The sequence below is a fragment of the Gorilla gorilla genome, chromosome 1 (genome assembly GCF_029281585.2).
Source record: "Gorilla gorilla gorilla isolate KB3781 chromosome 1, NHGRI_mGorGor1-v2.1_pri, whole genome shotgun sequence".
Lineage (NCBI taxonomy): Eukaryota > Metazoa > Chordata > Mammalia > Primates > Hominidae > Gorilla > Gorilla gorilla.
In genome coordinates, this window is record NC_073224.2 from 31,336,179 (window position 1) to 31,360,959 (window position 24,781).

At 34.2% G+C, this 24,781-nt stretch overlaps 1 protein-coding gene and 1 long non-coding RNA gene across 15 annotated transcripts in view; one reads left to right on the forward strand and one right to left on the reverse strand.

The window, feature by feature from the left end:
* SPATA17 (spermatogenesis associated 17) overlaps positions 1-24,781 on the forward strand; it is a 229,757-nt gene that overhangs the window by 125,978 nt on the left and 78,998 nt on the right. For 8 of the 14 annotated variants that reach the window (XR_008677489.2, XM_055379573.2, XM_055379566.2 and 5 more), the window contains 3 exons: positions 10,930-11,133; positions 12,021-12,119; positions 18,762-18,910. Coding sequence is in view for 13 of the 14 variants with exons in the window: in XM_055379573.2 (XP_055235548.2) it covers positions 10,930-11,133; positions 12,021-12,119; positions 18,762-18,910 (452 nt within the window). In the remaining variant the exon portion in view is untranslated. The remainder of the gene's footprint in view (positions 1-10,929; positions 11,134-12,020; positions 12,120-18,761; positions 18,911-24,781) is intronic. The other 6 variants (XM_019030587.3, XM_019030584.4, XM_055379615.2 and 3 more) reach the window with 1 other exon arrangement.
* LOC109027649 (uncharacterized) overlaps positions 12,259-24,781 on the reverse strand; it is a 50,625-nt gene continuing 38,102 nt past the window's right edge. The window contains exons 2-5 of the long non-coding RNA XR_002006674.3: positions 18,712-18,887; positions 16,592-16,629; positions 13,391-13,488; positions 12,259-13,272 (exon numbers count right to left, since the gene is read on the reverse strand). This is a non-coding gene — a long non-coding RNA (uncharacterized lncRNA). The remainder of the gene's footprint in view (positions 13,273-13,390; positions 13,489-16,591; positions 16,630-18,711; positions 18,888-24,781) is intronic.

Sequence of the window (24,781 nt, forward strand, 5' to 3'; positions counted from 1 at the left end):
TTTAGAATGTGTGTGGGTCATGAAAAGTCTTTCTAAAGAAATGATATTTAGTGTGAATTCTTAAGGATGAGTGTGATTTGGCCAGGCAAATAAGCAGATGGAAAAAAAAAAACATTTTTGGTGAGTTTGAGTCATGGATATAACTGGCATGTATTGAAGAAATGGAAAAAAAATGTGGCTGCTGTATAGTGAGGGATGAGAGTGGCTAAAATGAGGTTGGAACAGAAAAGAATGGGCCTTGTTAAGAATTTATGAGATCTTCTTAGGTGCATTGAAAAGCTAATGACAGCTTTTTATTAAGGAACTAAAATACTTGTTTTATTTTTATTACTTGGACTTCCTTGCAGATAGGGGGTAAGCACAGCAGATGGAGAGAACCTGTAAGTGTGAAGCACTTTGGTAAAGATATTATGGTTGCTTGGACAAGGATGGTGGCCATGGATATGAATAGAAGCCTATGGATTCAAGATGTATTTTGGAGCTAGAATTAATAGAACTCGTTAGTGGGTTGGATATATGGGGTAGGGGAAAATCAGTAGTCATCACGGATGATTCTCAGGTTTTTGACTTAAGAAGCTGAGGAGCTGGTGGTGCCATTTACTTTTTAAAAAAATAGGCTTTATATTTTAGAGCAGTTTTAGATTTATAGAAAAATTGATAGGAAGTCACAGAAATTTCCTATATACTGCCTTCCGCTACATATGCACACCCTTCCCCACTGTCAACATCCTGCATCATCCAACATCCAATAAATGGTGCATTTATTACTATTAATGAACCTACATGGATACGTCATTAGCACCCAAAGTCCATAGTTTACATTAGGTTTCATTCCTGATGCTGTATGTTCTATGGGTTTAACAAATCTATAATGACATATATCCACCATAATAGTATCATACAGAGTAGTTTCACTGCCCTAAAAATCTCCTGTGCTCTGCCTCTTCATCCCTCCCTCCCTACAACCTCCGAAAGCCACTGATCCTTTTACTATCTGTCTCCAGAGTTTTCTCTCTTCCAGAATGTCAGATTGTTGGAGTCATACAGCCTTTTAAGATTGGCTTCTTTCACTTAGTAATATGCATTTAAGGTTTCTGCATGTCTTTTCATGGTGTGATAGGTCATTGATTTTTAGTGCTAAATATTATTTCATTGTTAGAGGTACCACAGTGTATTTATCCAACATCTTGGCTGCCTCCAAGTTTTGGCAATTATGTGAACAGCTGCTGTAAACATTTTTGTGCAGGTGTTTGTGCAGAGGTGAGTTTTCAAGTCAATTGGGTAAATATATAAGAACACAATTGCTAGATTATATGATAAGAGTACGTTTCGTTTTGTAAAAAACTGTCAAACTGTATTCCAAAGTGCCTGTATCATTTTGCATTCCCACCAGCAATAAATGAGAGTTCCTGTTGCTCCACACCCATTGCTAGCATTTGGTGGTATCAGTGTTCTGTATTTTGGCCATTTCAGTTGGTATATAATGATATTCCTTAATGACATATGATAATGACTATCTTTTCTTATACTTATTTGCCATCTGTGTATCTTCTTTGGGGAGGTGTCCAGGTATTTTGCCCATTCTATAATTTATTTAAATTCTAGTAATTTAACTTCCAGTACAGTGTTGAAAAGAAGTGATGAGAGGAGACATCCTTGCCTTGTTCCTGATCTTAGAGGGATAAAGATTCTAGTTTCTCACTGTTGAGATGAAATGGAAATTGGTCCATTTCATCTAGGTTATCAAATTTGTGGGCATGGAGTCATTTATAATATTCCTTTTTATTACCCTTTTAATATCCATGAGATCTGTAGTAATGTCTTCCCTTTCATTTCTGATATTAGCAATTTGCATCTTCTTTCCTTTTTTTTTTTTTTGCCTGGATAGAGAATAATTAATTTTATTTATCTTTCCAAAGAACCAGCTTTTGGTTTGTTGATTTTCTCTATTGATTTTCTGTTTTCAATTTTATTATTTTGTGCTCCAATTTTTATTACTTCTTTTCTTCTGCTTGCCTTGGAATAAATTTGCTATTCTTTTTTCAGTTTCCTAATATGGAAGCTTAGATTATTGATTTTATATATTTTTTCTAATATATGCATTCAATGCAATAAATTTTCCTTTAAGCCTTGCTTTTGTTAAATCTCACAAATGTTGATAAGCTATATTTTAATTTTAATTTATTTCAAAAAATCTAAAATTTTCTCTTGAGGTTTCTTTTTTGTTCCATGTGATAAAGTGTGTTGTTTAATCTTCAAGTATTTGGGAGGTCTCCAGTTTTCTTTCTGTTATTGATTTCTAGTTTAATTACACTGTGGTCTCAGCATACTTTGTCTGATTTCTGTTCTTTTAAATTTGTTAAGATGTGTTTTATGGCCCAGGATGAGTGTTCCATGTGAGTGTTTAGGTGAGTGTTCTATATGAGTCTGAGAAGACTCTATTCATTTCTGATAGAGAGGTGTTGAATTCTGCCACTATAATAGTGGATTCATCTATTTCTTCCTACAGCTATCAGATTTTGCCTCACATATTTTGATGCTTTGTTGCTAGGCATATACACTTTACAAATTGTTGTGTCTTCTTGGGAAATTGAGTGCTTTATCATTATGTATTACCCCTCTTTGTCGCTGATAATTTTCCTTACTTTGAAGTTTGCTGTACCTGAAATTAATATAGCTACTCCTGGTTTCTTTTTATTATTGTTAGCCTGGTATATCTTTCTCTGGCCCTTTACTTTTAATCTATATGCATCTTTATATTTGAAGTGGGTTTCTTTTAGACTACTTATAATTGGGTCTTCTTTTTTTATCCACTCTGACAATCTCTATCTTTTAATTTATTTATTTAGACCATTAATGTTTAAAGTGATTATTGATATTAGTTACAGATATTAGTTGGATTAATATCTACCATATTTGATATTGATTTTCATCTGTGCCCCTTGTTCTTTGCTTCTTATTTTGTCTTACACTCTTTTTCTGTCCTTTGTGATTTTAACTGCATATTTTATGATTCCATTTTCTCTACTTTCTTAGTATGTAAGCTGCATTTCTTTTTTTTAACTTAAATTAGTAGTTGCCCTAAAGTTTGCAATACTCATTTGCAACTCATCCAACTCCACTTTCAAGTAACACTATACCACTTCATAGGTAGTACAAGTACCTTATAATAACAAAATAATTATCATTTCTCCATCCCATCTCTTGTATTATTATTGTCATTTATTATACTTATACATAAGCATTTATATGCATATGCCTCATAATTGAATACCTTGACGCTATTATTTTGAACAAACTGTTCTCTATTAGATCAGTTAAGAATAATAAAAATAAAAGGCTTTATTTTACCTTGATTTATTTCTTCTCTGATCTTCCTTTTTTAAAAAAAATGTAGATCTGATTTTTTGGCCTATATCGTTTTCTTTTTTTTTTTGCTTGTCTTTTCTCAACTCTTATTTTAGGTTCACGGGGCACACATGCAGGTTTGTTATATGGATACATTGTGGGTTGTTAGGGTTTGATGTACAAATGATTTTATCACCCAGGTGGTGAGCATAGTATCTCATAAGTAGTTTTTCAGTCCTCACTCTTCTCCTTTCCTTCCCCTTCAAATAGGCCCCACTTTCTATTTTTCCTGTCTTTGTGTCTATGTGTACTTAATGTTTATCTCCCACTTATAAGTGAAAACACTGTGATATTTCATTTTCATTCTCTCTGAAAACTCCTTTTAATATTTCTTGTAAGGCATGTCTACTGGCAATAAATTCTCTTAATTTTTCTTTATCTGAGAAAGTCTTTATTTCTCCTTTATATTAGAAGGATAATTTTATAGGGTAGAGTGTAGGCTTGTGGCATTTTTCTCTAAAACTTTAAATATTTCACTCTATTCTCTTCTTGCTTGCATGGTTTCTGAGGAGAAATTGGATGTAAAATTCTTACTTTGCTCTTAGGGTAAGGTGTTTTTTCTTTGTGTCTTTTCAAGATTTTTTCTTTACCTTTGGTTTTCTGAGATTGAAAGTAATTTGCCTACTGTGGTTTTGTTCTTTTTAAAATTTATCCTACTTGATTTTTGTTGAGCTTTCTGGGCCTGTGATTTGGTGTCTAACATCAGTTTGGGTAAATTCCCAGTCTTTCTTGCTTTAAATATTTCTTCTGTCCCTTTCTCTCACTCTTCCCCTTAGGTTATTTTTATTACACATATGTTATACCTTTTGTATTTGTCCCACAGCACTTGGATATTCTGTTTCATTTTTAACAACTTTCTTCTGTGTGCTTTTCCGTTTTGGAGGTTTCTATTGACGTATCCTCAAGTTCAGAGATTCTTCCTTCAACCATGTCCAATCTACTAATAAACCCATCAAAGCCATTCTTCATTTCTGCTACAGTGTTGGTTCTTTAATAGTCTTCCATCTCTCTGCTTATATTGGCCATCTTACTTGCATGCTGTGTACTTTATTCATTAAGCCCTTGGCATATTAATCTTAGTCATGGTAAATCCTGGTCTGATAATTACAACATTCCTGCCATATCTGAGACTCGTTCTGATGTCTGATTTGTCTCTTTAACTGCCTGTGTTTCCACAGAGGCTGCATCTTCAAGTTTCACACACCAGTATGGCTTGCTTCAGACTTTTTTCTGAATTTACCTTTTAAAGGAAATGTGTGCCCGGCGCAGTGGCTCATGCTTGTAATTCCAGCACTTTGGGAGGCTGAGGCAGGCAGATCACGAGGTCAGGAGATCGAGACCATCTTGACCAACATGGTGAAACTTCATTTTTACTAAAATACAAAAAATTAGCCAGGCATGGTGGCACACACCTGTAAACCCAGCTACTCAGGAGACTGAGGCAGGGGAATCACTTGAACCAGGGAGGCGGAGGTTGCAGTGAGCCGAGATCGCTCCACTGCACTTCAGCCTGGCGACAGAGCAAGGCTCTGTCTCAAAAAAATAAATAAAGGAGATGTGAAAAACAAGAGATTCTCATTTTATACAGAATTAAGTCCAAATTTTCAGCCTTCTAGAATTAACCCCAATCTTTACAAGCTCATCGCTGCCAATAACCTCATGCTTAAACTGGCCAACTTCATGTTTCTTTAACAGAGGCATATGGTTTCCCACAACCATGTCTTTATTTTTTTATAATTATATTGGTCTTGAATACCTTTCTTTTCTTTATTGCAAAGCTCTACCCATCTTTTTTTTTTTTTTAAGATGGAATTTCACACTGTCACCTGGGCTGTAGTGCAATGGCGTGATCTCAGCTCACTGCAACCTCCACCTCCTGGGTTCAAGCAATTCTCCTGCCTCAGCCTCCTGAGTAGCTGGGATTACAGGTGCCCCACCACCACACCCAGCTAATTTTTTGTATTTTTAGTAGACATGGGGTTTCAGTATGCTGGCCAGGTTGGTCTCCAATTCCTGACCTCATGATCCACCTGCCTCGGCCTCCCAAAGTGCTGGGATTACAGACGTGAGCCACCGTGCCCAGTCAGCTCTACCCATCTTTAGAACAAATTTGAATATTTTTTACACAGAACGTATACTTTTACTGCAGCCTTTGATGTGTACCTCTTCAAAAGTTATTAGAGGGCACTTACTACTGGCTAGTTATGTAGTAGTCAATCACAAAACCATTCTCCTAATCCCTTCCACCCCCACCACTGAGAAGAACTTGATGGGAGTGATAACTTTTTATTTGCCTCTATGCCTATTTTGGATCTAGCAAAGTGGACCCTTTCTCAGTATTCTATTTAAATTTCTTCATTTTGACAAACATTTCATTAGGATGTTTAATGTATGATCATATGGAAGAAGATATCAAAAAGATTGCTAAAGATATACATTTTAGTTAACTAGCTACATCAAAGGAAATATTTCATTTGCAATATTTATTTTCCATCATGTGAGAAAAAAATCAAAGTGTACCTTTCGTATATGAAATACATGAGGAAAAACGAATGTGTTCCAGAATGAAGATGGTATAGCACTATAGTTAGGGGAACCTTCTAAAGGTGAATTTTCCAATAGATCTGCTTTCCCCTTGCACTATATCCCTCTGAGGAGTTCTAGACTTCTCCAAACAAACTCAAGCTGAATGCAGTTATTATTTTTGAAATACCCTCTTATCTGCACCCCTGAGGAACTCAGGAAGAATGGTCTTAGAATAAGCATATAAACAACCTCATGATCTTGGCTGAAATGCCCCTTTTGATGGTGTTCTTTAGGGCTGGAGTTCTTGGAAGAGCTCCAAATGATCTCTTCAAGTTACTTTTTCAACTTTCTGGGATCCGCATTTAATGTGACCCCACTCAGTAGTATGGCTCAAAACATTTAAAAATTCCTTCTTAACTAAAGTAAAACAAAGAAGACTAAAAGCATTTGACATCAGTAATAGTTTTAAAAAATATTTCTTTATATAGATAAGTTCTGACCAGATGTATCCTTTGTGAATCCCTAATGTTTCCATGAAATTCCTATTCCTTCTGCGTTACTATATCTGAGGGTTAACCATTGTCTGAAATAACTGCTGTAGCTGAGAAATGACCATGTTTCCTTTTAGTTCCTAGCAAGAGTAATTGAATGTAGAATATCTTACTAAATGCTAGATTGTGACAGTGTGTTAACACTCTATCTCCTAACAGCAGGGCAATTATATGCTGAGTGGGATTTTTATAAATCCTCTGGCAGTAGTATGTCCTGATAATTATGATGAAGTACATTGGTCAGTGTAGATTCAGCAGTCCCTACCCTAGCAAATATTTCATTCACAGTTCTTTGGCCACTTGTACTTTACTAGTTATTCGAGAGAGATCTTTACTACTCTTCCCTACTGGCTTAGTATATCATTTTTTAAAAGCAAATGTGATTAAAACATAGAACCCAAACATATTTTAGACACACCTCCTTTAAGAACTGTTTCTCTCTCATGGTATTCAGAAATTTTTAATCAAGAGGCAAGAAAATAGTTTAAAATTTTATTCCTATTTGTAGTCAGCCACTCTTTTTTTGCTGCGTAATTGTCATTTGTAAAAGTAAAACTTGAATTCTTCCACCTATCCTGAATACTTAATCATTCTTCATACCCGGAATAAACAGTTCCTTGGAAATCATGAGAAATTGTTATTTCTGTTATGGTAAAATATGAAATTAGAACATTAGTAATTGTGATTTGGGAATTGTAGGTGTACACTATCCTGTGTCTTATTCTTCCTATTTCATAGAAACTTGTTTTAAAAGTACACCTTGGTAACAAAGAGAAGAGAAAAAAATTAGACTATAGCTTCCCCCAGGCAATTACAAAGTAAAGGTCAGTGTATGAGTGGAAAATGGCCATAAAAAACATTTTTCATGGAATAAAATAGTAGGTGCTCCAAATAAAACAAGTATATCCATTTCTTTTCAAGTCAATTGTACTGTTTTAACACTTTTCCACATAATACTTAAGTATAAGAATAAAAACTGAGAAGAAAAGAGCCAGTTCATAGATTGTTAGAAATACGGAATGGTTCAAAATATTAATGTAATGCTAAGGGTGACTGGGTAACAAATGGTACATTTGCTCGTTGCTCAACCTGACATAATTAATATTCTAGGTCATGCTTAAGTTCCCATGATGGAGAGTCTGAAGGGGGGAATTCAAGAAAAATATATATCTATTATATAACTCATTGCATTTTTTTTTTTTTTTTTTTTTTTTTGCCTTTTGACGAGTCAGAATCGTAGCCTTTAAAAAAAATCAGTGCTTTCACACCTCATTTGCCATATTCACCACTGGGCCACCAGTCAGCAGCCGGGCCTGATGCAAGGAGGTCAGTAAGAAGCTATTAGCAGAGTCCTCTCCTGAGATTTCTTGGGTCTTATTGAGTTGAATGTTAGCATGACAGTACTGCAAATAACTCAGTTGTAGGCTTTTTCTTTTTTTTTTAAACAGTTAGCACAGATTTCCCCATAGTGTTGGTCACTCTAGAAAATTATTGCTGAAAATGAAGTCCCCAAAGCTAGCTTGGCAGTAGCCCTTCTAAGTTGTGAAAAATGTGAAAACTGAAAAATATGCCATAGTCCCTGAGGATTAACCCGGTCTTTTGTGACTCATAGTAATATTTTTAAAAATCAACAAGAAACCATTATTCATAAGTGGCTTACTAATGATGAAATATGGCAATTGAGACAATAGTATGTTAAGGTTGTTGTATTTATTTAAAGAAATAATAAGTAAATGAATACTATATCAATATAAATAAAAGGGTATTTGCCTGCTGTAGGGATTGTGGGAGTGCTGGATTGTTTTTATTGACATAACTTAGCAAATGTATTAAATTAATTTCTAAAATACTGACACCTTGAAGACTTTAAATGATACATTTGAAATTCAATTAAAATATATTTTCGATCTATATTTGATTTAAATTGCAAAGAGAATACACATGAGGAGGTCTCCATATAGGTTGCAAAATATAATTTAAGAAAGCTATCATGTCTACTGATCCATTTGCATTTCCCATCTAGCCTATGTATACACGTGCATGCAAATGTGCAAGGAGATCAAAGAGGATTTCTAATGGGGTAAAGTTAATAGCTGCTAGCGGTTATTCAGGTAGGTAGATATTTTCAAATGATAAATTATAATCTAGCTAAATTGTATGTATTTTACCATTTTAATCTGTAAGGTTGTAGCAATGTTCATAAAAAACTAACAGACTTCAGTTTATTAGATCATCACTGATGAGAATGGTATTCTCATATCATTTTTATAGACTGTAGATTTAGTTACACTTTATGTCACAATAGTCTTTTAAAAATATAACATTTATTTTTTTCATAGTACAATCAATAAATTCTAATCTTAGAAGATCACCCTAGAAATTATCTTTATAATTGCCATCCACTTAAAAATTACTGTCCATGGAAAGCTATTGTCTGTGGATTTACCTTGTCTATATTTACTGTTATAGTGAGAACATGTTAACATGACATTAAAAATGGTTTATATAACTGCCTTTAATGTTTTTCCACACAGTGTTTTTCTTGTATCAATTGTAATAGAGAATAAATCTCAAGAGCCAGTACAAAAATATTTTTAAATGTTTAAATGCATTTACATTAACTGCTTTGTATCCAATAAAGTTTAGTCTCCAATTAAAAAATAGAAAAATTTGAGTTGGAGGTGACTAAGTAGGTCTTTGACAATGTGTTTTAAAGCAAATTGAAACTGTTCTGTTAAAAAAAAGAAAAATGGTATAATCTGTATATTCTTTGAAAGCAGTCAATATAATTCTGAAATAAGTCTCAAACTTTTTATTAAGATATTTATGTTGCTTTGGAAAGCAAGAGTGAAATAGAGGTTTTCACGAGCCTTTCTGAACTGTGCATTGTTATTCTAGATAAGCATTTAACATTCATTTATTGAGTGCCTACTAAGTGCCGTGTACCCTGCTAGGCCCTGGGGTTGCAAAAATACCTGGAACAGACTATCTGTGCTCCAGCTTCTAGCTTGTGGAAGACATACATGCAAATATAATTTTGAAACAGTGTAATGTGATAGGTGTTGTGGTGGTTATCCCCATAGTAAGGAAGCATTTGGTATGGAACACTGCGTTTGGGATAGGATGTTGCATTTGGGATGCGACGTTGCATTTGGGATAGGATGTTGCATTTGGGATAGGGCATTGCATTTGGGATAGGACGTTGACTCCAGCCTGGGTAGGTATTTGATAGAGGTTAACACTTATTGCTGAGTTAGGCTGGAAATTTAAACTTTTCTTAGTTTTTCGAAGACAGCTATCTTAGTTAATGCTTTGGAACTGCTGATTCCATGACGTAAATGTAGCAAAAAGGAATGTTTATAGATATGTTGATGGCATAAGAGAAATCACATTTTTAGTAAGAATGGATACATTTAATATATAGTCCAGAGTGTCTACAAAGACACCAAATAAGTCATATTGCCCTTTAAAATGTAACTTCTTTTAAATATGCATTTGTGTATGATATTTACATATACACATATGTGTATATATTTTGATATAAGGCTTCATGGAACCATATATCAAAGATTGGTATCTAATACCATTAAAATATAATACCATCAAAATTTCGTTCTATGCAGTTTGTATATTCAAACAACATTAAATTTTCAAAAATGGACACGCTAAATTTGACTTAACATTTGTCACACATACATCTATTGAACCTCTATTGTGTGGTAGGTACTCTTGACTATTTTGATGCAGTACATGACAAAGTCATTGATAGAACAGCAGGGATAATACTACAGAAGCATAGCAACTAACCACATGAATACAACTCATGAAATACAGGATGTTATTTTGAGTGATATATAATATAGTATTATAGCCTATATTATAGGCGATACTTATAGCATTATCGGTGATACCAATTTGATTATTAAAGTACAAAAGTCAAGATAGCTGCCCTTAGTTTATGTAATGAATAATAATTAAAATAATCAGTCAAATATTTGAGTACATATTTTGTACCTGAAACTTGTTCAAGCATTGTATATTTGACTTCCTGTGAGTGAATGTATGACTTATACATATAGTTAAATATACATAGCATATAGTTAGAATACAAAATGAATGGCTTGGAGTCTTACTGTAATTTTTTCTTAACTATAGTGATGTAAAAAGGCTGTGTGACAGATAGGAACTTGAGCTCACTAGTTTTTAAAATGTTTAGTGCTCAATCCTGAAAGATATTGAAATTGTTGGTCTAGAGTAAAGACAAGTATGAGTATTTTGTAAAATCTCCTTAGGTAAATCTGAAGTCCACCTCTGGTTAAGAACCACAGTTGTAGTTTAAAATATTCTTTAAACATAAGAAAAAATTTCATGGTACAACTCTATCTTTCTTTTATTTCATCTGAAAATTAAAGATAAAAATCAAAATTGCTTTATTCTTCTTTAGATTCCAGGAATATACAATTCACCCTTCAGAAAAGAGCCTGATCCATGGGAGCTGCAATTACAAAAGGCAAAGCCTTTAACACACCGAAGACCTAAAGTTAAGCAGAAGGACTCCACCAGCCTTACTGATTGGCTAGCTTGTACAAGCACCCGTTCTTTTCCTCGGTCTGAAATTCTACCACCTATTAATAGAAAGCAATGTCAGGTACTAGTTTGCTGTATAAGAATTCTGTCATTAATTTTATTCTTGCTATTTTTTGCACTTTTTATATAACACTATCTTAATTTAACCATTTTAACTATATAGTTTAGTGGGATTAAGTACATTCATATTTTTGTGCAATCATCTGTCGCTAGAACTCTTTTCATCTTGGAGAATTAAAACTATACCCACTAAACAACTCTCCATTTCCCTTTGCCCCATCCCCTGACATGACTTGTTTCACTTAGCACGATGTTCTTAAAGTTCATCTATGTTGCAGAATATGTCCAAATTTCCTTCTGTCTTTAGGCTGAATAATATTCTATTTTATGTACATGCCACATTTTGTTTATCCATTTATCTGCCAATAGGCATTTGAGTTGCGACCACACTTTATGTATTGTGAATAATGCTGCTGTGAACATGGGTGTAAAAGATCTTCTTGAGACTGTGTTTTCATTTCTTTTAAGAATATACTCAGAAGTGGAATTGCCAGATTATATGGTAATTATATTTTTAATTATTTGAGAAACTGCCATACTGTTTCCCATACCATCTATACACATTTTCCATTCCCATCAACAGGGCACAAGGGTTCCAATTTCTCCACATTCTTGTTGCAGTTTTGATTTGCATTTTTCTAATTGTTAGCGATGTTGAGAATCTTTTTATGTGCCTATTGGCCATTTGTGTGTCTTCTTTGAAGAAATGTCTATTCTAAGTCCTTTGCCCATTTTTGAATTGGGCTGTTTTTTGTTGTTGAGTTTTAGGAGTTCTGTATATATTCTGGGTATTAATGCCTTATCAGATACATGGTTTGCAAATATTTTCTCCCATTCTATGGGCTCCTTCTCTGCTCTGTTACAGTGTCTTGTTTTTTAAAAATACAGGGCTGGGCACAGTGGCTGACGCCTGTAATTCCAGCACTTTGGGAGGCCAAGGCAGACAGATCACAAGGTCAAGAGATCAAGACCATCCTGGACAACATGGTGAAACCCCATCTCTACTAAAAATACAAAAATTAGCTGGACATGGTGGCGCACCCTGTGGTCCCAGCTACTCGGGAGGCTGAGGCAGGAGAATCACTTGAACTTAGGAGGCGGAGGTTGCAGTGAGCCGAGATCGTGCCACTGCACTCCAGCCTGGTGACTGATCTATATATATATATAGAGAGAGAGTCTATAATCTATCTATCTATCTATCTATATAGATTATTGTTTTGTTCCATTTTTTTGACCAGAGGAAAGTTATTTTTTGCAACTCTAATTTTAAATAATAAACATAAAGTAATTTACAAATATATACCAAAGAAGTGAACAAACACTTCTTTGGCATTAAATCTTGTTATATTGAATAAGAAGTTAAAACATGGATTATTTCCTAGAATCTAGATTTTTTATGTAAAAATATTGTTATACCACTACTTGTTATAACCTGTTGTTGCTGGGAATACATGTATTATCAATTTTATTGAATTTAACCTCTCATTTGATGCTATATGTCTTCATATGCCATTTTAAACATAACTTGGGTTTGAGTAATTTTAAAAATGTAAATTTGAGAATTACAGGCAGCTCAAAACAAAGCAAGACTCATAGTAGAGATGGGAAATCTTCCCTATAACTAGATTGCAGTACAACAGGTTTGGCAAATGACTTCCTGAGGCTAAAGGGTAGAGTGGGGTGGGGTGAATGATGATTGTCACCATCCTAAAAGTCCCGGAGAGCCACAGGTCTATCATGCCAATCAATAATTAAGCTGCCACCATGTAGTATCAACTACATTGTGTTAGATTTGGCTCACACAGTTAAACTCCCAGAACTCCTGACCTGACCATTAACTCCCTGAATAGGCATGCCCTTGTGTATCTATATTGCTGTATAATAAATTACTCCAAAATCTAATGGGTTAAACCAACATACATTTGTTACTTCACAGTTTCTGTGGGTTTGCCATTCTAGGTACAGCCTTTGGTGACTTCCTCTTACTCAAGTTCTCTCATGATGTTGTAGTCCAGATGTCAGCCAGGCCAGGCACAGTGGCTCATGCCTATAATCCCAGCACTTTGGGAGGGTGAGGTGGGAGGATCATTTGAGCCCAGGAGTTCACAACCAGCCTGGGCAACATAGCGAGAGCCTGTCTCTATTTAAAAAAAAAAAAAAAAAAGATGTCAACCATGACCGTGATCTCATATGAAGGCTCAGACGGAGGGTGGGGATAGGAGGGCAGTGAGATCCTCTTGGTTGGTTCCCGCACTCACATGGTTGGGTGTTGTCATGCCTCAGCCCCTCCTCACATTGGCATCTTCACAGAGCTGCCTCACAACATGGTAACTCACTTCCCTCTGGGTGAGTGATCCTAGGGAGAGAGAGAGACAGCTTTCAAAACAGAAGCCACAGGCTTATAAAGCTAATGCTAGAAGTGACATCCCATCACTTCTGCCATGTTCGAAATGAGTAAGTCTATTTTATATTCAAGGGCAAAAGACTACACGACGGTGTGGATACCAGGAGGCAGGGGCCCTTGGGAGTCATCCTAGAGACTGCCTTTTATACCCTCAACCATTGAATCATCCTTGCAATAAGACAGCCCTGCATTCTATTTCATTAAAAATCTCCCACTTTACTGTAATTATTTGTGATATATGTTGTGTTTCCATTCTCTATAATTACATCCTTAATTCCCATTATTTGTATCTTTTTTTTTACTCTCTCAAAACTACTAACTGATAATTAATACTATTAACTGATGGTTTATATTGTCTTAGAGAAAGAGCTATAAAATATAATTGAAAATCTATAGTCAGTTTCCCCCTTGGACTGCTTTCTCCTTTTCTTCATCTCTGATTCAGTTCCTATGATATTCTATTTATATCCGTATTCTTTTTTTGAGTTGGTGTCTCGCTGTGTTGCCCATGCTGGAGTGCAGTGGAGGGATCTCAGCACACTACCACTTCTGCCTCCCTGGTTCAAGCGATTCTCCTGCCTCAGCCTCCCGAGTAGCTGGGATTACAGGCACCTGCCACCATGCCCTGCTAAGTTTTGTATTTTTAGTAGAGATAGGGTTTCACCATGTTGGCCAGGCCGGTCTCCAACTCCTGACCTCAGCTGATCTGCCTGCCTCAGCCTCCTAAAGTGCTGGGATTACAGGAATAAGCCATCACGCCAGGCCCATGTATCAGCATTCTCAATTACCTAGTAAACTAATCCATTTATCTGAATCTGATCATTCGTTCCTTTACTAAACTGGAGTGACAAGCATAGTGGAGTGAGCAAGGGGACAAAAGAGAGATAGTAGGAAAATTTTCAGTTTTTTAGGGGGATATATCTTCAGAGTATGGTTTCATTATTCCTTTTTAAATAAGAGTTGTATCAATATTCTAGTGAAAGCATTTAAAATAGTTTTAAATGTAAATATAAAATGAATTTTATATTATGAATAATTGAATTTTTGCTATTTTGAATTATGTACATTACTATTTTTCTATTAGTGTAAGTAATCATCACATTGCATATATAACATATAACTTTGCACCAACAAGCAATTAAATTTATTAATTATTCTATCAACAAAATAATAACTCTAGCATTTCCACTGCATGTATATTAAGTGTTCAGTGTGTTAAATGTATTAACTGCTTAGAAGCAGTTAAGGTAGATGTAACATTGCATATTTAAATTTTTAATAATCCACACTGCTGGTGGGCGCGGTGGCTCACACCCGTAATCCCAGCACTTTGGGTGGATTACAGGCCGGAGCGGGTGGATCACCTACGAGGTCAGGAGTTTGAGACCAGCCTGGCCAACATGGTGAAACCCTGCCTCTACTAAAAATACAAAAATTAGCCGGGCATGGTGGCACATGCCTGTAATCCCAGCTATTTGGGAGGCTGAGGCAGGAGAATCGCTTGAACCTGGGAGGTGGAGGTTGCAGTGAGCCGAGATCACACCATTGCACTCCAGCCTGGGTGAGAGAGCAAGACTCCATCCCAAAAAATAATAATAATAATAAACCACGTTGCATGCTATATTCATTTGTATAGCTATTGGTACTACATGGAATTCATAGAGTAATTTTGCATACAACTTTTTAGGAAATGTGAAAATTACATGGCATGAATAAAATAAGGGCATGTAAATATTTCTGAGCTGGAAACGCCATGAAGGTCATCTGAACCAAACTACCACACTATACAATATTCACAACATTAACCATTAAACATGTAATATTATGGTATAGGTGTTTTATAATATTATTACATTTGCTTTATTGCCCCGCTTTTAATATACTTTTAATGATGTGTCTTCTTCTACACTTGTCAGTGTTCATTCTTCATCTCTGTTTCTCAATACAACCTCTGTACAACCATCTTCATTCCCTACATGGCTTTCTTCCTCCATACCATTCTATGTACACATATACCTATATACATAAGTGTATTTAGTAAGTATGGAATGCATAGGCGAAAGGTACATATATAGAAATAATGTATGGATGATGTATAGGTATATGGAAAATATATATGTACAAATGGTATATCAGCCCATATGGAAGATATATATATATATGGTATAAGTATAAAAATAGAAAAATACACACATTTGTAAAACAACTTGTGTGTGTGTGTGTGTGTGTGTCTGTGTATGGAGAGAGAGAAATATTTATGTTTATATAAAGAATATATAAGCACATGGCAGAATTAAAAAATATGTATTTATATATGTATATATGTATACTTACATATATATACACACATATACTCCTGAATTACATTTATCTAGCATGCTAAAAAATAATGATCCCTACTAATCTATTCTCTTTTCTTCGTTCTCTCTTTTTTATTCTATTCTCTTCTATTATTTATTTTCTCTTTCAGTGTTTTTTCTTTCCTTCTTCTTCTGTCTCCTTCCTTCCCTATTTTAAGCTCCTCCTCCTTTTCCTCTGGCCATGTCATCCCCACTGCCCTATTCTTCATTCTCTTGTTTCCTTCCTTCTCAATCTTCCTTCTGTCATCTTTTCTTAACACCTTCTCCTCTCTTTACTTCCTTTGCCTCTTTTCTTCACCATTCTTCTTTTTTCTTTTCTCTTTCCCTTCTTCTTTTTTTTTCCCAAAATGGGATTGTTTTACATTTTGTTTTGTTTGTTTGTTTTTTCTGAGCCATATTCCTGTCTGTTACCAATAATAAAAAAGTATATACCTCATTGGTGACATTTAAGATTATGCCCAAATGATGATATTTGTACTCTAATCAGAGTAGCTCTACTTGCCAGGTGAATTTTTTAAACATCTAGGACAATTTTATGGTTTTAATAATTGCTTAAACATATAAAATGACTATAAATAACATGAATTATGGAAAATACAGCAGAACATAAATATATTTGACTCTCCTAACCAGGGCTTAGGTGGAGGCAATGTAAACTAAACATTAAAAAACCATAGCTAAGAGTCCAGAAATACCTGTAGTGTCAAGTTGAGTCTTGGATGATCTAGGTATCCTAGGGATTAATTGGAAATAAGTGCAATCAGCAGATCTAAAGTTTGATAGGTGAAAGGTACACATAGATATATAGATATATAAGTATAGATATATATTTACAAAACCTGGGTTCCCATGTCACTCTAGGCATGACTGGGATAGATGATTGCCTGATATCCAAAAAAGGCAGTTTTTCAAAAGAAATATAAATCAACAAAAATTTGACGTAAGAGAAACTTGATAGCTGGTGTCAAGTTCACTAACCAAGGAGCTGGAAGACTATTGAGCTCAAAGACAAGATGCTAATTGTCTGAGGTATAAATGTATGGACCAGGCATTGCAAAGACATAGGGGCACGGACATGACTGCACAAAAGTCAGGGATCATGAAGGTGGTAGTGAACCCAAAAGGAAGACTGAGTTTACTTTCATTCTAATCCTAAGCAGGGCTTCTTCTCTTTCATTTTGTAGTCTCATTGGAACTAATAAGTTCCAGAACAACAGTAGAGTAAGCCTACAAGTAGATATGTGTTATGTTTGCTTATCAACAAAGGTTAGAAGGCATAGCATGGCCACCAAGAAGACCATTGCTCCATGTGAATGCTGGTCTCTTCAAAGTCATAGCCTTGGGCCATTGTGTATTTCTTTGATGCTACTATTGCTCAAAACCTTTTAAAAACTCTTCTTGAAACTAATAATTATGATGGTAATAACAATAACAATGTAGTGGGAACCATTTTGAGTGTTTACTGTGTTCTAGGTACATGGTAAGGGTGTCACATTATCGTACACATCTTAAGAGAAATTCTGTGATATAGTTATTCCATTTTACAAATGATGAACATCGGCATAGAGAAATACTTTGCTCCTTGTCATAAAACCAAATATTAATTTTTTAAGTCATGGACTCTGTCAAAGTAAAAGAATAAGAATAAGAAAAAAAAAGAAGTCCCATTTGATTTCTTAATAGTGGACTTGGCATCATGTTACTGTATCTTTAAAAAGTAAAATTCCAATAAAAATCCATTAACTACTTTCAAATATAGCAATCCTCCTGTCCAGCTGTGAAAAGTACTAGATGATACTTATTTGCCATTTGTGTTATTTACGGTCCATGACTTTTATGGTAACTGGTTCCTATTATTGGTTTCTATTAATGTAAAACATAAGTGAACATAAATGAGGCGTGAATCATTTCTTTTTATTAGCCCCACAGTCTTCACTCAGTGCTTGCAGTAACTCCAGCTGTGTCTTGTTAGTGATAACCTATTTAAAGAAGATATTTTTAAGAATAAGGAATATGATTAGAAATCTTTGTCCATTTAATATTACTTCTCTCCTATACGATAGTGATGAAAAAAACCAATATGCAATTAATGGCACAGCAAAATCTTGAGCTGCCTTTGATTTGTATTGTGCCTAATATGATACTAATTGGACAACCAGTGGATTTTAGTAACTAGTATAAATAACAACTAACTTGAAAGCAGGATATGTTGTAAGTTACTTTTCACAGTGCAGCTGTGGACTTTGCCAAGTATTTGTGTCATTAAAAGGTTGCTATTGGTATCAGAGTAATTGAACAATAGAGTTTAGAATTTTAAATAAATAACATTTAAAATAAATAAAAGTTATGGTTCTTCTGTGTTTAGGAGGCTGCCTATTAAGTGTGACATTTGAAATTCACCAAAAAATTTTAACTTAATGAAAAAACAAATGCTTTCCTGTTTCTATTTATAGAAGGGCTGTTGGAAAGCTATGCTTAGAATTTTTTCCTAATATTTGTATTTACTCAAAAAGGGAGACAATCCTTTTTTTAATTATACTAAACAAAATGTGCTTTGTAAAATTAGAAAACAAAGCAACCTATAACAAGTTTATCAGTTATAACATGAAGATCTTTTGATGTAAGTGGGGAAACTTCTGCTTAATTTTAAAGTTTTTTAATGTAATCAATTTTACTTGAGAGAACATTGCTTGAAAATAAGTGATATTATGTCATGCATATTCTAACTCAGCGAAGAACAAATGGTGTTTTAAAAATAACTTAGTAAACCTGCTATACTTTGTAGATGTTCACTAGCCTTGGTCATCAATAATACCTCAAAAAAAATCTTCCATATAAAATATGTTCCTCATCCTGTCTTGTCAGGGGCCCTTCCGAGATATCACCGAAGTATTAGAACAACGCTACAGGCCTTTGGAGCCAACGTTGCGGGTGGCAGAACCAATCGATGAGTTAAAGCTGGCCAGAGAGGAGCTCAGAAGAGAGGAATGGCTGCAAAATGTAAATGACAATATGTGAGTTCTTAGCTTAACAAAAATAGCTGTGACATACTTGGTGCCTTTAATTTTCTAATTTTTCTATTTTCTAATACTGTAAAAAATCTTTTATTTGTGAGAAAAGGTAAAGCCACCCTTGACCTGTTCCAAAGCAATAATTTTTCAACATGCAAATGATTTAAATGAGGTCAGTATTGATGGCAAAAACTCTTTTGACAACTCAAAAGACAAAAAAAAAATCGGCATTTTGAGGATAAATGATCACTATCTATGTATCTGTGAAGATACTTTTCTTAATTATCTGTAGTGAAAGCATACATATTTATGAAACACCTAAAATAAGATCCAGTAAGACGGAAGAAACATTTTTCTTAACGTGGACTAAATATCATTTTGATCTATTGACATACCATTGTAGTTTTAATAAATCAGATATAATGAAAGAAGTTAGCTTCTTTATGACTGAGGAAGATGACTGAAAAAGATGAAGAATCATTTAATAGCATATGTAATTTTAAAATTTTTTTTAGCATCATGGATTTGGGTCTTAATTCAGACATCTTTCTCTCAGGCACTTTCTCTCTCTTAAGACACTTTGTCATCAATAGAGTCATAGATAACTTATAAATAGGCCATTTTAAATCTAAAATGGCTTTATTTTTATGATTGTCATTATTCTGTAATGTCTCACAATTATCTTTGCAATGTATCTTATAATGTATTTTAATATTATTTATATGCTAAATAAGACATTATTACATTATAATACTAAATATTAATGATAATATTGGTATAATATAAATTATTATAAATTATTATGTAATACAAAATATAACAAAATTATAATCATTTATTGCATTTACATAATACATGTGCTAATTGTTACATAATAATTTATATAATAATTATAAAATATTTTAAAAGTGTGTTTTGATATAGAAGGAAATTAGAATTACCTCTTATCCATTTTAGTGGATTTTGGATTATTTTAACAGTTAGAAGTTATATATACATGTACACATAAAACATGTTATTTGAATTATACATTTCCACAAACATATCAAAGACAAAATTGGCAGGCATCTCAAGTAATTTTTATAAAGTTTTTCACTTTATAGTAATTACTTGAAGTGAAATAATTAGCTGTAGAGTGTTTAGCAGATTCTTTCAATAATTGATTGGCTTAACCCAACATATGATGAGTAAGAAAATAAGGAACTTTTTTTTCCAATTAGTTTTGAGGAGGTAGATTCATTTTACCACACATATTGTAGAAGATTAAAGCTTCTCAGACTTAGCCAAGCAAAATATAAAATTTAGTGATGATTATCTAAAGAGTTATATTACTCAGAATTCTTTTCCTATTTCCAATGATGCAAAGGTTTACAAAATAGCATGACTAATTGCTCAAACAAATAATTGAGATGATTATTGATTATGCGATTGATATTTCTACAGAAATCATTGTATATTAAACATACTGTGATATCATTTCTTACTATTTTCCTTAGTAAGCCTAGAAAGATCAGCTATCAATGTTATCCCCAAAGAAAGTTGCTCGATTTGTATTTTCCATGGAGTACTTGTACATATCTTCAACTTCCACAGTGTTGCTGATGACCCTTTGCTCTGAGGCTTTCCGAGATTGCAAAGTCTTTCTAAGATTTTCAACCAATCAGAAAAAAACCAAGTTGGAGATGCTAAAAAAAATTTCTTATAGATTCAAATCTATCATTTTTTTTGCAACTAGGCTAAGTAATTGGTCTTTAGCCTAAGGATAATTCCATTATTAGAATTGAAACACTGATTTTTTTTTCATAGCTTCTTCTGAACCATTTTGCTTTTTGTATACTGGTTAATGCATTATTTTATCCTATGTGACAAAAGAAATGTTAGAAATATAGGTTTTATATCATTGCAGATAGTAATTCCATGAAGTATAGTCCTGTCACAAAGATTCATGGTTTGTTAATGCAGAGGGTCCTTTTACCACAAAACCAACTTTACCTATAAGGAGTTAAAAGTAGTATATCAGGAACCTGCTATCTAGACCTAGAAAGGTACAGCTTTTTATTTCTAATGTTAAGGACTCAAAGGGTACATTATATCTGAGAGTTTAATACATTTAGCTCTTTTGTTTCCATATCATTATGAAAATTGCAGTGTGTTATAGTAGAAGTAGTATGAACTTTGAAACTAGATCTATATGAACTCAAATCTTAGTTCCATTAAACAGCAGTATAATCTTCGGTTAGTAATTTAGCCTACCTGAAACTCTATTTTCCTGTCTGTAAGATGAAGCAGAAATGTTACCTTAAAAGGTTATAATGAGGATTGATAGAGAAAATGAGTATAAAGTGTCAGGAACATAGTAGGGTCTTAATAAAAGAGAATTATTAACATGGTTTGTATTACTACAAATTAATTCTGCATTTAAGACATCAAAAAAGTTGTAAGAAATCAGAGATTCCAAAGATGGGCTGGATTTTTTCCCCTAGCCTGGAGAACCAGAAGTTGAGGAGGACAATGAGCGCAGCTCTGCCTACACCACAGCATCCTAACCTCATTAAAGGCCTCTCTTTGTGCATGTAAAAGACAAATTTTCTAAGTGTATTTGTTTGCTAGGGCTGCCATAGCAAAGTACCACAAACGGATGGCTTAAAAACATAGAAATGTTCTGTATCACAATTTTGGAGGCTAGAAGTCCAAGATGGAGGTGTCAGCGGAGTTGGTTCCTTCTCTGTGAGAAAGAATCTCTTCATGCCTCTTCATTAACTTCTGGTAGTTTGCTATTAATCTTTATGTTTTTCAGTTTCTAGAAGCATTCCTCTGATCTCTGCCTTCCTCACGTGGTGTTCTCCCAATGTCTATGTCTGTGTCCAAATTTTTCTTTGCTATAGGGACACCATACATATTAGAGTAGGTGCTTACCCTACTCCAGTATGACCTCATCTTCATTTGTTACATCTGCAGTGACCCTGTATTAGTCCGTTCTCACACTGCTATAAAGAGCTACCTGAGACTGGGTAATTTATGAAGAAAAGCGGTTTAATTGACTCACAGTTCCAAACGCTGTACAGGAAGCATGGCTAGGAGGCTTCAGGAAACTTACAATCATGGTGGAAGGGTGAAGAGGAAGCAAGCACATCTTCACATGGTGGCAGGAGACAGAGAGCAAAGGGGGAAGTGCCACACTTTTAAACAACCAGATCTCATGAGAACTCACTCACTATAATGAGAACAGCAAAGCAAAAATCTGCCCGCATGACCCAATCACCTCCCACCAGATCCCTCCACCAACAACGGGAATTATAACTCAACATGAGATTTGGGTGCAAACACAGAGTCAAACTATATCAGACCCTATTTCAAAATAAGGTAACGTGTCGAGGTACTGGGTGTTAGGAATTCAGCATATAAATTTTGAGAGAACACAATTCATAGCATTGCATTCCTAGTTATTAGGAATGACAAAATGCTTCTTAATAATCACAGGCTGGTAGGTTATAGCTGTTAGTCACATATCTTCTTTAAAATAAACATAGCAAATAGGACAATAATAATAAAGACATGGAAAATAGATTACAGAAGTTTTTTTGGAAGTCATTTTAAAGCTTTATTTGTTCTTGTTTTTAAAGGAACTCATTCAATTTTCTCATGCCATCTCAAAGAAAATTATTTCCCTCACTCATATGTCTATCCTTATGAAGCCAGGAAGCCAAATAAGCAATTAATAAATAATTATGAAGGAACCTCTATATGGGAAGGTCTCATCTAGATATTGTGAGAAATAAAAAGGATTATTTATTGATTCAACAGATGTTTACATGTCAGGAATAGTTTCAAGCTCTAGGGACATAGTGGTGAATAAATCAGACATAGCCTCTACTCTTGTGAAACTTATATAGCTGAAACCAACCAGGAAACCTAACAAAATTTTTAGTAACATTTACCAAGTACTTGACAAATGGTCAAGTGTGTGTAAGAGACAATGTATATATTTTTAAATGTCGAGTTTTCTCTGGTCTCTGATAATCTAGGAAAGCGTTCTTGACAGATAAGGAACTGAGTTGGATCCTGCAAAAGATGATTGAGATTTTGATAGAGGAAAGAAGAAAGTAGATAAAAATAGGCTGATGATATGAAAAGGAAAACGATGGTAGGAAAAGTTGACAGAACAATGACAAGACCAATTTGACAGGCTAATATTTATGTTAGAGAGCGGGAGAAAGAAAAATTGCAAAAAAGTTCAAGACCAAGTAGTTGGTGGTTTATCCTATAGGTAATGGAAAATTATTTATTGTTTTTTTAGAGAAAGTGGATGGTATAAAAAGAATATAAATTTGATTGTGAGACAAATGTATTTGAGAAGAATATGATAGATGCAGTGAAACCCATTAGGATAAATATTGCAGAAACTTTGGTAATAGGTAATAGGTTAGAACTAAAATGATAGAAGGATTCGATATTCTCTTTCTTCTTCCTCTTCTTCTTCTTCTTCTTCTTCTTCTTCTTCTTCTTCTTCTTCTTCTTCTTCTTCTTCTTCTTCTTCTTCTTCTTCTTCTTCCTCTGTATAATCTTTGAATGGATGCTTCTACTTGAAAGATTTTAACTACCACCTCTATGCCAATGATTTCCATTTTAAATCTGTACAATCTTGATCCTACATTTCAGGTTTACATTTTCAACTGCCATCTTTGTTTGCATCTCCACCAGATGTCCTAAACGCAGTATATAACACACTTTCCTGCATCTTTTCTTGAGTGTGAATTGCATCACTATCTGCACAAGCTAGAGACTTGTGAGTTACCTTCTCCTCCAGCATCATCCATATCCTATGAGTCCTCAAGTCCTGTTTATTCTACCTTTTAAGTTTTTCCCAAATTCAGCCTCTCTTCCCCTTTATACTATCACTGTCTTAATTCAGGCACCTTAAAATTCCTTAACTTTAATTGCCATAGAATCCCTTCAACCTGGTCTACCTAGTCTTACTCTCACTCAGTACATTTTACCACACAAGCACTAAAGAGATTCGATTATGTGATTATTATTCAGCTAAAATGCCTTTCAATGGCTTTTTATTGCCTCTAGGATAAAGTTTAATTTCTTATTGCAAGACACAGTTTCCTCAGGATCTGATCCAAGCTTATTTCTCTAGCTAATCTTTGTCATATTCTGTAAAGAACTTTGTGCTCCAGAGATACTGAGCTGTTTTCATTCTTCTGTATGTCCCTGGTTCTCTCTTGTTTCTGTTAAAAATTTTCTACTTCCTTTGATTTATGAATCTCCTCAAATCCATTTAAAAAAATAAAGAAGAATTTTTGTTTACCTTTTAAAACATTAAAACTACAACACATATTTATTGTAAAAACCTTAAACACTATTAACTGATCCTCAGTTATGTTTTCCAGAGGTGTCTATTGTCAACCCTTTTTTGTGTATCTGTCCAGGAAGTTTTGGTTACATGTGCAATTATTAAACACTATTCACTGATCTTCAGTTATGTTTTGCAGAGGTATCTATTGTCAACCCTTTCTTGTGTATCTGTCCAGGAATTTTTGGTTACATGTGCAATTATATGTATAGTTATTATTTCTTTATTAAAATAAGACAGAATGTTATATATACTGTACTTCTTATTTATGGGATATGGTGATCACAGAGAATTTTAGGCTTTAAAATTTCAGAGGGGAACATTTCAAGGAATATTTCCAAACATGAAATGGGACCGTGAAAGTTGCTTAGATGAAATGGGGAAAAATGTTATTAACAGGTGGAGCAAAAGGGAGGCCATAATGGTACCAGAGCTATTCAATGTTTAATTTACCCATCAAGACAGCAGAAATGGAATGGAGTCGACAATCATAAATCAGATGATATAGGCTATGA